Here is a 12,107-nt window from a genome sequence, read left to right as displayed (position 1 = left end):
CCTTGGCCTCTGAGCATAGGGACGGGAGGGGGAGGGGGTGTCTCAGGCCCTGAAGCCAACCCAGGACACCAGCCCAGACTGCGGGGTCACGGTTCTCCTCAGGCTCAGGACGGCTGGTTAGAACGCTCTGTGTTACAGAGTTTCGGTCACATTCCTTTTTTTGTTAAACGTGCAAGATTGAGAAAACTTTTAAAAATCACATTATGAAATTTTACATCACGGAAGGCTCTCTGAAGCTGGCAGGTGGGGGTGACCTGTGGGTGATAAGATCTGGAGCCGGGAGAAGGACTGGGCCTGTCTCAGGCGTGTCCAGTTTGATGTGCCCGGAGCTGTGGGCTGTGCCCTGCGGCGTGTGTCCGGACCACTGCAGCGGGGGACGCTTGCAGAAGCGTTGCTAGATGCTTTTCCCCCGAAGATCCTTGCGTGATCGTCCTATTGTACCGTCCGCAGTGTGTGTGTGTTCCTTTTCTCCCTCTGGAAACCAGCAAGGTGAGCGGGAGGGCAGGTAGGGAATCCGTGTTCGTGGAACCAGGAGGCAGGCGTAATTACTCAAAGCGGCGTCGACTGGGGGGCAGGAACAGTCTGGTGAGGAGTGAACAGGTGTGCTCCCACCTGGCCAGGGAGGCCTGGCTCTGGGTTCCCTGTGCGGAGAGCAGCTTTTTCTGGGCAGCAGTATTGGGGTCCCCTCAGAACCGGTGCAGGACGCAGCTTGAGCAGAGGCGCGTCGGAGCCGTGACGCCACCGCCTGGCACTTCGGCGTCTTGTCAGGAGGGCGGCCATGGAGGCAGATCCCAGTGCACGGTGTGGGGAGTAGGAGATGGGTCTGGGTGGGCTCGGGAGGCGCTGGCGGGTGGGTGAGGGGCCCGAGAGGAGCGGGCACGGGGGCACAGGGCAGGGACGCAGGGGCAGCGGTGGGCAGACGAGGAAGGAGGACACGGCGTGAAGGGGAGACAGAAGGTCCCCTCAGCTGCAGAGGCCCCGGGGCCCAGCCCTGTGGTTGGAATGCGAAGGGAAGGGTGGGCCCAAGGAACGGTTAAAGACAACGTTCAGGAGAACCTGCCTGAGGTAAAAGTCCCCTGGGATCTGCCCTTCGAAACCATGTCCCACCCTCAGAGATGACCGAACGCCACAGCCACAGGCGCGGGGTCTCTGAAGAGGACAAGCCAGCGTGGCGGCAGGTCCCTGTGGCTTCTGCCTCCAGACTAAGTAACGCGCGTCCCTTCCTCCTTCAGCTCCTGCAGCTAATTGCGAAATCCCAGTTAACGTCGCTGAGCGGCGTGGCGCAGAAGAACTACTTCAACGTTTTGGACAAAATTGTCCGGAAGGGTAAGTTGGTGACTGACGTGTCTGATAACAAGTGCAGTGTGAGGAGGTGGAGCTTCTCTTCATTCCTCCGTCCACGTAACGCCGTCGTATCGGGATGGGCTGTTCCCACAGGAGGATGAAGAACCCCTGGGTCTCAGGGAAGTTTCACCTGTCGCCGCAGCCGTACACCTCCATAACCAGCGTGGCCTCAGATGAGCCTGTGGCTTTATCTTCAGTCTGTCTCGATCGATCCCTGGCCGATAGTAAAGGAACTTTAACTCTCACACCAGGAGTTTATGCATGTATGTGACTTGATCACGTGTGTAAGCTCCTTGGGATGAGTGTAAGGGAAAACAGACACTGCCAATTTTAAAGCCAAAATTGTTGATGCAACTAGAGTCACACTAGGCAATATTTGATGTTCTTTTAAATTTAAATTTAGATCTTTTAAATTTCATCACACTTGTGTCTCAGAAATGATGCCCGTTTGGGGTCGCAGTGAAATTAGTTCATTATTTTTATTGTGGTAAAATACACATACCCTGAGTTTACCATTTTAATCATTTTTAAACACACAGTTTGGTTGCATGAAGCCCATTCTCCACCTGCCACCAGAACATCCTGTGGTCCCGCACTGACCCCCGTCCCATCGAACTCTGACCCCTCCGCTCTGAGCGGAGTCATGCGGGGTCCGTCCCGTCAACACCACGGCCCCTGGGTTCGCACACGTTGGGCGCGGGTCGGGACCCCCTTCCTCTTCCGTGGTGTGTCCACGCTGGGTGCTGCGTGGACGGGCGTGGCACTGGGTCTCTCTTACCTTCCCACAGTCTGTGTTCTTGTGCGTTCCAGTCCTCGATGACCACCAGAACCCCCGCCTCATCAAGGACCTCCTGCAGGACCTGAGCTCCACCCTGTGCATCCTCATCCGGGGCGTTGGGAAGTCCGTGCTGGTGGGAAACATCAACATCTGGATCTGCCGTCTGGAGACCATCCTCCACTGGCAGCAGCAGCTGCAGAACCTGCAGGTCACTAAGGTGCGGGACGCGCTCTGGGTCACACGCGAGAGTCGTCAGCCCCCGCGGGGGCGCGTGAAAGACCCTGCCCGCTTGTTGGAGCGTTTGTTTTCAGGTGCATTTGGGCCAGAAGGCCCTGTGGTGGCGTAGATTGCTTTTGGGCAGACTGTGGGGATGGTCGTCATGGAGAAGGGGACGGGTGATGAGCCTTCCGGGGAAAATGAGACATCTGGGGCTAAGACACCCGCCCACGAGTCACGGCTGCCTTGTTCTGCCAGTGACTCTGTGCGACACAGGGTCCGCGCTGCCCCCTTTCCTGCTGTCCTCCGGGGTCGTGTGTGGTTCTTGGGCAGAGTGAATGGGGGAGACTAGGGGAGAAGATGGTGCAGGTCACACCGCTGGTTCTGCTCGGGTTTATGCCAGGAACTAGTTTCACCTGCAAGAGTGTTAATGCTGTCAGCTCAGGTCTGCGTCTCGGGGGTATTTTGTGCCTCCCTGGGACTCTGTAAGAGAAAGAAGAAATGGAACGTGTCTCTCAGGGCCCGAGAGGCGACCCATTGTTCTCCAAACTGCCCTCCTGGCGTGGTGATGGTGCGTGCTCACCCCTGCGTCCCGGGCCCCACCTGAAAGCAGCTGTTGTCAGGAGTGACTGTGGGAAGCCTCAGCTTTGAGCCATTTGCCATGTGAACAGGTTTACAGAAGAGTAGAGGTTCCCTAATTATGCCTTGAAGTTACAGCGAGGAATCCTGCGTTCAGCGTTGGTGAGGTGGGTCCAGACGAGCCGTCACATGTGTCCCCCACGGCTGAGGGCTGTGGTCGGAAGGTCCGTCTGTGAGGTGGACACGCACACAGTGTGGAAACCACATGGACAGCCACGCACCCACGTCCCAGTCGTGCCTCACGTGGCTGGCCACCGCAGCTAGTGAACTGGGGTCTGTGGTCAGCACGGGAGCTTGAGGCTGGGAAGTGTGTCATTTGGAGAGAAGTGTGCGTTCAGCACAGGGCAGGAGGGCGGGAGGGAGTTGGGCTGACGTGCATGCCGGCGGGGAAAGAGCAGAGGCAGGGTCTCTCCTCGCCTTGGCAGGCTAGAAGCCGCTGGCCTCCTTTAGCGTCTTTCTGTCATTGACACCAGCTCGGAGGCGGCACAGACAGAGGGCAGTGGTGGGGACTCGTCCTGACCGGGGCCCGGCTGCTCGGAGCTGGCTTTCCCGTGGCCTTGTGCCCTGCGGCCCCAGCTGGGGGTGATGGTGTCTCCTGCGGTCACACTGACTCCTCACACGCACAGACACGGCCCCGTGAGCTGGTGCAGGCAGCTCCAGTGGCCACTGCAAAACCAGGGACCAAAAGCCTTTTGGGGAAGAGAACTGTGTGGCCAGATGGGCGGGAGCCTGGATTCGGGGGGGTCACCGTGTGCTGGGAGCCGAGCAGCCTGGGCAGGACAGCAGGGACTGTGCATGTCCTAGGGTCAGGCCAGCTCGTGCACGTGAGGGGCCTTGGTGCGAGAGTCCTGGGGCCTGAGTCTGGGGTCCAGCCCGTGGAGACAGACCCCTTGCTGCTGCTGTGTGCTGGAAGGTGGCAAGAGCTCCCCGAGGCAGCGACGGGCGGGGGGTGGGACAGCCCTCGATGGCCCCTCACGCGCCAGGTCCTCTGTCCTCGGTCCCCCAGGAGCTACAGCAGCATGAGGGACCTGAGTGAGGACAGATGTGCTTCCACGGGAGCGGGGAGCACTGTGGCTGGTGCGCTAGCAAGGCCTCCTAGAGCCATGTTCTTTGCGCACGGCGACGTGGTTAAGGGGTTCATGGCGGGAAATGGCTGAGCCAGGCAGTGGGGGGCTGAGCTGAAGGCCCCGCGCCCCCGATGGACTGTCCAGCAGGCCGCTCGTGCCCCTTCAGGTCGGACTGGTCACAGCCGTCTCGACAGAAGCTGCTGGTGTGGTGGCTGTGTGTCTTGTCAGCGGTCACCTCAGGGCTGGAGACCGTGTCGTGGCGCTGGGTTTTCGCGCCTCGTGCATGAAGGGTTTTTCCTACCACCTCACACTCTGACAAGCCTCAGGATGTTTGCAGCGGGGTGTTCACAAGCTCCTTCTGACGCTGAAGCTCCTCTTCAAAGGAGGAGGCACGAAGCAGCCGTTTAGAATGCGTCTCCGTCGTTTCCGTAATGGCGTGAAGACCTGGCCAGGAATGGCACACGCGAGCGCAATCTGTGCTGTGCTGTGGGCCAGCCCACAAGACCCTGTGGTCACACCTGCTCCGTGTGAGCCCCTTGTCACCCGCTCACGCCGTGCAGGCCATCGGGGGCACAGGCACATGTGCCTGTGGGATGGTGGGACCCGAAGAGACACGCATGACCACGCTGCACGGTGACATCTCGGGCGCCGAGCTGTTCCCCAGATGGGCAGCCGTTGCCAAGGACCCCACGGCCAGGGGTTGCCGCTGAGGCATCCTCCAAGATGAGCCGTGACCTGTCACCCCGTCGGGGGGCAGAGGACGCCTCCTCCCGGGTCCCCACACACACACAGTGCCGGGAGAGCATTTCTCTTAACAGGATGGCCACGCCACAGCGGCAAGGACATGGAAAACGGCACGGCCAGCCTCTAAGCGCCTCACTGCAGCCCCGCTCTGGTCATTTCTCCGTGGATGTGTGCTGTGTGCGGGGGCGCTGGGGTCACCGAAGAGAGCAGAAACCAGAAAGAAGCCAGCCGTCCTCAGGGCTAACCCCTGGGGACAAGGACCGTCAGCCACGTCAGAAGCATGAGGCTGTGGCCCGGTGTGCAGGCGTCCCCGAGCCCACAGAACCGAGCAGGCTCATTCTATGCGCGGTGGGGTGGGTGCGTGCCCAGCCCGAGGCTGCGACACTGTCGTCCGCCCACCGCCCCTCTGGCCCCCCCAGTTCTGTCGCCTTGTGCTCCCCTCTTCTGTCCATGTGTCCTCCCCTCCCTCCTGATAGGATGACGCATGGGTTCTGCCCACCACGTTGCGCCCTTTCTCGGGGACACACCCGCAGGCTTGTGGGAGGGAGGATGTGGCTTCTACATTTAATACCAGATGCTGACAGCTGGACAGGGCCTTGGTAGCAGATCGGTGGCTTTATTTCCTCTGTCCTAGGACCCTGCCATCTCTCCACGCGGGGTCTCTGTGTCGTGTCTGACGAGCACATCCTGCACATGGACAGGGTCTGGAGGAGCCGAGGGCACAAACCGGCCTCTGTTCTGCTCCCGCCTCTCCTCCGGGGTCCCCGTGCGGCCTGCCCATCTCTCGACACGGGGGCTCAGGGCTCACGTGGCCAAGTGTGAGGGACAGCGACACTTCGGTTGTGTCTCTTTGGTTGTGTTGCATTTTGAAGCACACGCTCTCAGCGGGCTGCTAGGCCTCCTTGTAGCCTGGCGCTATTGGGCATCCCATGCAGTGAAACCCTGTCCATTTCCATTCCAGCAGGTGAACGACGGCCTCACGCTCAGTGACCTCCCTTTGCACATGCTCAACAACATCCTGTACAGACTCTCCGATGGCTGGGACATCGTCACACTAGGCCAGGTGACCCCGACGCTGTCCATGCTCAGCGAGGACAGGCGTCTGTGGAAGAAACTCTGTCAGTACCACTTTGCCGAGAAGCAGGTGAGTGTGGCAGCCTCGGGCCCCGGTGCGCGGGACGCGTCACCGGGAGGGAGGCTGGCATGCGTCCCTCGCCTGCCCCAGCGTCTGCACCCGGCTCTCCCAGCCTCCCCTCCCTGCACCCCGTGCCTGCAGACACAGGGTGGGAACTGGCTCGAAGCGCCTTCCTGTGTGAGCTGCTGGGTGTCGATGTGCTCACTCCTCACGCAGGGCTCCGTGAGAGCTGCACACATGTGTGGGGTACCTGCTATGCACAGGGCGGCAGGGGCCGGGATGCGGGGGCACCAGATGCAGCACATCAGAGGCGGGGTTGCCCGTGGCCCTGACAGAAGAGCAGAGGGCGGGATCAGGGATATGTGGCCCAGGGGAGGCTGTCAGTCTGAGAGGATGGGCCTGGGGGTGCGGTGTCCTTGGGAAAACAGCCGGTGCCTCTGGCTCTGAGAGTCTTGTGCACGAGGCTGCAGCGGCCACCCCACGTCCTGGGGTTTTCCCGGCGGACTTAGAAGGGCGGCGGAAGCGCTGGGAGCAGAGGGTTTGTTTGAGGGGCCTGCTGCAGTGGAGAGAAGCCGCGTCAGCGGCGGGGAGGAGGGTGGTGGCTGAGAGCGCAGGCATGGATGAAGGAGAGGCCAGGGCGCTGGGGCTGGCCCGGCGCAGCGGGTCTCAGAAGCGCACGCCCTGGGCACAGATGAGGAGGCTGGTGTGAGGGGTCCAGAGGGCGGTGGACAGAGAAGTGACTTCTCCGCAGAGGAGGCAGACCCCGTTTCCCAAGGCTGAATCCTGTCCGCCCTGCTTCTTCACATGCTGCAGCGTCTCCTCGGCAGCAAGCACCAGCCTGATGCGGCCCCTCAGCGGCCCCTGTCCCTGCACCATTCCCTGGTCTGGAAAACCTCCCCTCCCAGTGGGACCACGCTGCGGGCCGCCTGCCCGTCACCCCGGCCGCAGCCTGCAGCGCCCCACCACGCTCCGGGGCTGGTCAGCACGCTGTCTGCGGACGGACCCCGTTTCCGCTCCATGGCTGGTGGACGTCAGGGTCGTTTCCACCTTGTGGCTTTGACGAATTCTACAGCTGTGAACACTGCCGTACACGTTTTTGTGTGGACATGGGTGTGCACGTAGGAGTGGAAATCCTGGGTCCCGTGGCAGCTGAGTCAAAATTTGGAGGAGCTGCCGCGCCGTTGTCCCCAGCGGCTGCACTATCGTACGTTGCTGGCCACCAAGCACACGGGTTCCGGCGTCCCCGCACCCTCACCAGTGCTCCTGGTTACCGGGTGGTGGTTTTTTTTAAAGATTCTATTTATTTATCGCACAGAGAGCGCACACGAGCACACAAGCAGGGGGAAGGCGGAGGCAGAGGGGGAGGGAGAAGCAGACTCCCCGCGGAGCAGGGAGCCCGATGCGGGGCTCAGTCCCGGGACCTGGGGTCATGACCTGAGCTGAAGGCAGACGCCCAATGACTGAGCCACCCAGGTGTCCACGGTACTGTTTTTTTTTTTTTTTTTCATTGTGGCTGAGCTAGCGGCGTGCCGTGGCACCTCGTCTGCGTCCTCGGTGATGGGGTGTGGTGCCCTGGCCTTCTCGGCACCAGGTCCTTTGCCCCGTTTTCGATCAGGTTGTGTTTTTCATGCAGAGACAAGTGTCCCTCGCCTGTTCCAGGTACAAGTCCTAGACACCTCACGTATGTGACGTGATCTTACCTTGATACAGTTCACGGGCGTCATTCTAGACCAGGGTGCTCACACTTGCCACATGCTGTCCGCTGCACACGCCGTGGGGCACGTGGTTCATCCCTCACCGATTCAGTCCACGGGAGTTTGAGCTCGTGCACTCCGTGGCCCTTGAAATGCCACGTGGCCCCGGTGTGCTGTGAAGCCACGTGCAGGTGCTCAGCAGCATCTGTGTGTCAGTTCTGCAGACATCTGATCCTGTCGGAGAAGGGCCACGTGGAGTGGAAGCTGATGTACTTCGCGCTCCAGAAGCACTACCCGCCCCGGGAGCAGTACGGGGACACCCTGCACTTCTGCCGTCACTGCAGCATCCTCTTCTGGAAGGTAACCGCCTCGGGCCTTCAGTGGGGCTCACGCAGATTCTTTGCCTCTGTTTTAGGTGTAAGGGTAGAAAGAATGGGAAATTGTGATGAGAACGTGAGATTGATTTCACCAAGTATCGGGGCGGGGGAATAGATTCACGGGAGTAAACCGTACAGCTTGCAGCTTGAGTCAGAAACGTCGGGCAGTGAAGCGTCTGTTTCTGCTTCGGGGACGTGGGTCTCCAGGGACACTGGGGCCCCTGGCACTTGGTTCTGGGCGGTCCCACGTTCCTGCCAGCCTGAGAAAAAGGGGCCAAAGCGTCCCCGTCCTTTATAAAGTAAGAACGTTTCTGAGCAGGTGCCCCACACTTGGCTTCCTGCCCTGTGCCCCTGGGACCCCGTGCGGGTGCCTCCTCGCAGCTCCCCCCCACGCCAAGCCCCTGCAGCAGGGAGGTCCTGGCCTCTCAGAGCGACATGCGGTTTTCATATTTGATCAAAACTGAACCAGTGTCTCCCAACTCACACTTGGAATCCAAGTACCCTGGGGTGCGGGCAGCCCTTCACCCTGTGACTTCCCGTTGCACAGACGGGGGCTCCGTCTGTCTGCGGTCGGAGGGGAGTTCATGTCACAGTCCATTTTCCTCCATCCTGGGATGTGTTCCCACGGTCTCCTTGACCGCGAATACATTATGTCCTGCGATGTCCCTGCTTGCTCGCCGGCGAGCACGATCCGTGTGTGCGCCTGCGTGGGAGTGGCCCCCCGTGCTCTTGGGGGGATGGCCGTTGGCTCCTGCCTGGTCAGCAGCATCCCTGCTCTGCTTTTTGCTGTGCGTTTATCTGTAACTTGTCAGACGGATCACATGGCAAACTGCGTTGTTGGAAAGGAGACAACCCCTTGAGGTTTTTCTCCTCTCCAAATACATTGGCGGTAGCGTCACTTGCGGTTTTCAGATTGTCCGCGGCGAGCCATGAATGCAGCGGCATGGAGGGTGCTTCCTGCGTTACTTGAATGGTTTACTTAGGACGTGGAAGGTCAGCAGCGTCACGTGGGGTTTTATCTCTAGGTCCCTGCCGTCTGTTTCAGTGGGGCTCCGGTGTCACAGTGGAACAGCGGTGCGTGTTCTGTGCTCTGCAGTCACAGCCATGTTGTAGAACACGGTCCCTCGAGGGCAGAGCATCCATGAGCAGGCGTGTTCTTGCCTGGGTCCGACGGGTGAGGGAGTGGCAGGTGTGTCGGGGGTGGGAGCAGGGCCACAGGCGGGCACGGTGGGACTGTGTCACCAGCCCTGGGGCACGAGGGGAGGCTTGCGTGCACATCGCACACAGCAGAGGAGCATGGGCGGGGGGGTCTCACCCACTGGGACCAGGCTCACCGCTCCCTGCGTCCCTGCCTCTGGGGCTCAGTGGGGCCGACACAAACCCACAATGGTGCCCTCATGGTGCCGTTGCAGTAGGTCCCTGAGTGGGATCTGGTCTCAGGGCCTCAGGAGGCCCCTGGGAAGGCGCCCTCCCTCAGTTCTTACACAGGCAGCAACCGAATCTCTGTACGAAACACCAGTGAAAGCCTGGTGTGGGCAGGCTGGGGAGCCAGGTAAGGCTAGGACCTTTGTCGTGGTGTGTCTGCCACCAAAGTACATGCAGAACCAGCGTCTGCATCAGGTCCGGGGCCCCGGGCAGGATCGGGAGAGGTCACAGGCAGCTCTGCGATGAGCAGCAGGCTCCCAGCCTGCTCGCATGCTGTGTCTACAGGACACATGGATGGCTGGCACGCGGGGGGCGGGTGGGTGGCTGGGGAACGTGTGGGGAAGGCAGTGGGCTGCTGTGGCTGGGGCGCAGACAAAGCACAGACAAGCCAGAGTGAAAGTGTCTACGATGGACGGTGGGCACTTGGCAAACCAGATGCTGGGATGTGAGGGAGAATGAATGACCTTCCAGAATATGTTACAGATGTTTTCGGTACAAACTGGAGACTTCAGCCTCGCTTTGCGTGTGCTCTGGGGAGTCGTGAGTGGTTCGGGCTGCAGCCTGGCCAGTGTTCAGCCGAGGCTCCCAAGGCAAGGGCAGTGCCGGGCCTGGTGTCAGGACGGTCGGGTCCTCATGCTCGACGTGCTGGCTTTGCAAACGTCGTCACTGCCGGATGGTTTCACCTGCGTTTGTAGATCATTGCTGTCCCAGCTAATGCCCGTGCAGCCTGCTCTCTCTCTAACGTTGGTTTTCCTTTCTCTCCCTCCCTTCCCTGCACTCCTCCTGGTTCTTTCTCCACGATCTCAAAGGACTGCCGCCTTGCTTTGTTGTTCAAGGTACCTCTGTGCTAGACCAGGCCTCGTGTCGCGTCCATGCATGCTCCCAGCCAGCCAGAACTGCCCCTACGAGCCGTTTTCGGGATGTCCTTGGGGGGACATTGTCCTGAGGGGGAAATTGTAGTCGTGTCCGTGAGGTTTCATTCAGGTACTGGTGCCCCACGGCAGGTGCCTCGCGGGCTGACCCGGCCTGTGCTCTTTAGGCTCCTCCTCCTTTTAAGCTTGTCGGTCTTAGGGACAGAGCACCTGTTCCCTTAGTCATTCTTCCTGTTGAACAGGATCCCGGTCTCCAGCGAGTGCGAGCTCCTGGGGGGCACCAGGAGGGGAGCAGAGGAACAGCACAGGAATGGAGGTGTGGGGCCAGGCCAGGGAGGCAGAGAAACCCCGGTCCCGGGCCCTCTGGCTTGGGCCACCTGTCTCTACTGACAGTTCCCCGTGGCTGGCTGTCTTTGGAACGCGGGTCTGCGTGCTCCACACAGCACTGTGATGGGGCCAGGCGCTCTGTGGTGACGCCTCTCCTCTGCTCCTGCAGGACTCGGGGCACCCCTGCACCGCCACCGATCCCGACAGTTGCTTCATGCCCGTGTCACCACAGCACTTCATCGACCTGTTCAAGTTCTGAAGGCGCCCCGCCCGCCACCCGCCCTCCCAGTGGAAGGGGTTCGCCGCACTGTGCTGTCTCCAAGGAGTGACACGAACACAGACAACACACCTCCCCGCTCCCCACCTGGACACGGCAGGGGTGTTGGTTTGTTGTGAAAGCGGTTGGGGAACCCAAGTAAAATCGTTCCTGCTTTCTCTAAAAAAATCCTCTTTATCTAAGGCCATTAAGGTTTGCAACTTTGTGTGTTTATAAATATGGTTCAGTAAGATTCTGGATTTTTAGCACCACGTCTGTGCCAAACTGACACTAACAGCTAATACTGTGCTTAATTGTCAAATCATAGCTTCCTGATTTTGTAGTAATTAGGGGCAGGGGACAGAACAGTTGATCCTTGTAAATACGGGGTGCAGAATATTTATTTTTCTTAATATGTATCTTAACTGCATTGGTTGTGTCCAAGTGAGTCCTCGTCAAATGCGAAGTGCGCCGGGGGCAGCGTGTGGTACCGTTGTGTCCGTGGTCAGTCTGTGGCCAGCCATGGTGTGGGTGGTAGGACCGCCCAGTGCAGCCTCCCCTTCACTGTCCTGGAAGTGCTTTCCTAGACAAAGTAATAAATCATCTTTATTGACTCATTTGACTTCATCGATTTTGCATCTTCCTGAAAAAGTAGTGTCTGTGGTTTTGATATCGTTGATTTAATCCTTTAAAAGATTGTTTTATTTTTTAAAATAATGCATGTCTATTTTAGATGATTTTGAAAATAAAGGTGTTATGAAATATACAAGTCCCCCATCACCCTGCCCCCCGAGACCACTGTTCCTGCTACAAAGAGCAGTTCCCACCCCCGCGCTGTGGGAGAGCGGTGTGAACCCCCGAAAGTCACTGCTCCTTTCTCCTCTAATGTTTTCTTCTTCTAAGCATATTAAAATGGCTTGCGGTTTTGCGTGTTTGTAAATAAAGATTCTGGCTTTTCAGTGTCGCTGTCTGTGCTGACCTGGTGCTGAGGGCCAACAACGTCCTGCCCTCTAGATGTGGCGTGGAACCCAGGGCGTCTGTTTCCCCTTTCCATTTGACAACCAGCCGTGTTTTCAGAAGCATGTTTGAAAACGTGGGTCTTACTGGCCGCGTACCGTCATGGCCGGCAGAGTGCTGCTGGTTCCTGCTGTTCCCCGGCTGGTGTGCGGCCATCACGCCCCTGAGGCAAATGAGCGGAGCCCAGGTGATGGCGCCACGGGTCTGAGGGTGCCC

At 59.4% G+C, this 12,107-nt stretch overlaps 1 protein-coding gene across 9 annotated transcripts in view; it reads left to right on the top strand.

The window, feature by feature from the left end:
• The window catches only part of FBXO25 (F-box protein 25), a 58,479-nt gene extending 46,652 nt beyond the window's left edge, over positions 1-11,827 (top strand). For 3 of the 9 annotated variants that reach the window (XR_003520743.1, XR_003520742.1, XR_003520744.1), the window contains exons 6-10: positions 1,233-1,326; positions 2,155-2,339; positions 5,750-5,932; positions 6,737-7,127; positions 7,834-7,954. Coding sequence is in view for 5 of the 9 variants with exons in the window: in XM_027598682.2 (XP_027454483.1) it covers positions 1,233-1,326; positions 2,155-2,339; positions 5,750-5,932; positions 7,834-7,977; positions 10,229-10,255; positions 10,788-10,877 (723 nt within the window). In the remaining 4 variants the exon portion in view is untranslated. Of the gene's footprint in view, positions 1-1,232; positions 1,327-2,154; positions 2,340-5,749; positions 5,933-6,736; positions 7,128-7,833; positions 7,978-10,228; positions 10,256-10,787 lie in introns of those variants that run through there. The other 6 variants (XM_027598684.2, XM_027598686.2, XM_027598683.2 and 3 more) reach the window with 5 other exon arrangements.
• Positions 11,828-12,107: the final 280 nt, after the last annotated feature.

The sequence above is a fragment of the Zalophus californianus genome, chromosome 2, assembly GCF_009762305.2.
Source record: "Zalophus californianus isolate mZalCal1 chromosome 2, mZalCal1.pri.v2, whole genome shotgun sequence".
Classification (NCBI taxonomy): domain Eukaryota; kingdom Metazoa; phylum Chordata; class Mammalia; order Carnivora; family Otariidae; genus Zalophus; species Zalophus californianus.
The sequence above is the reverse complement of the archived record's forward strand: the minus strand, read 5'-3'. Positions and strand labels throughout refer to the sequence as shown.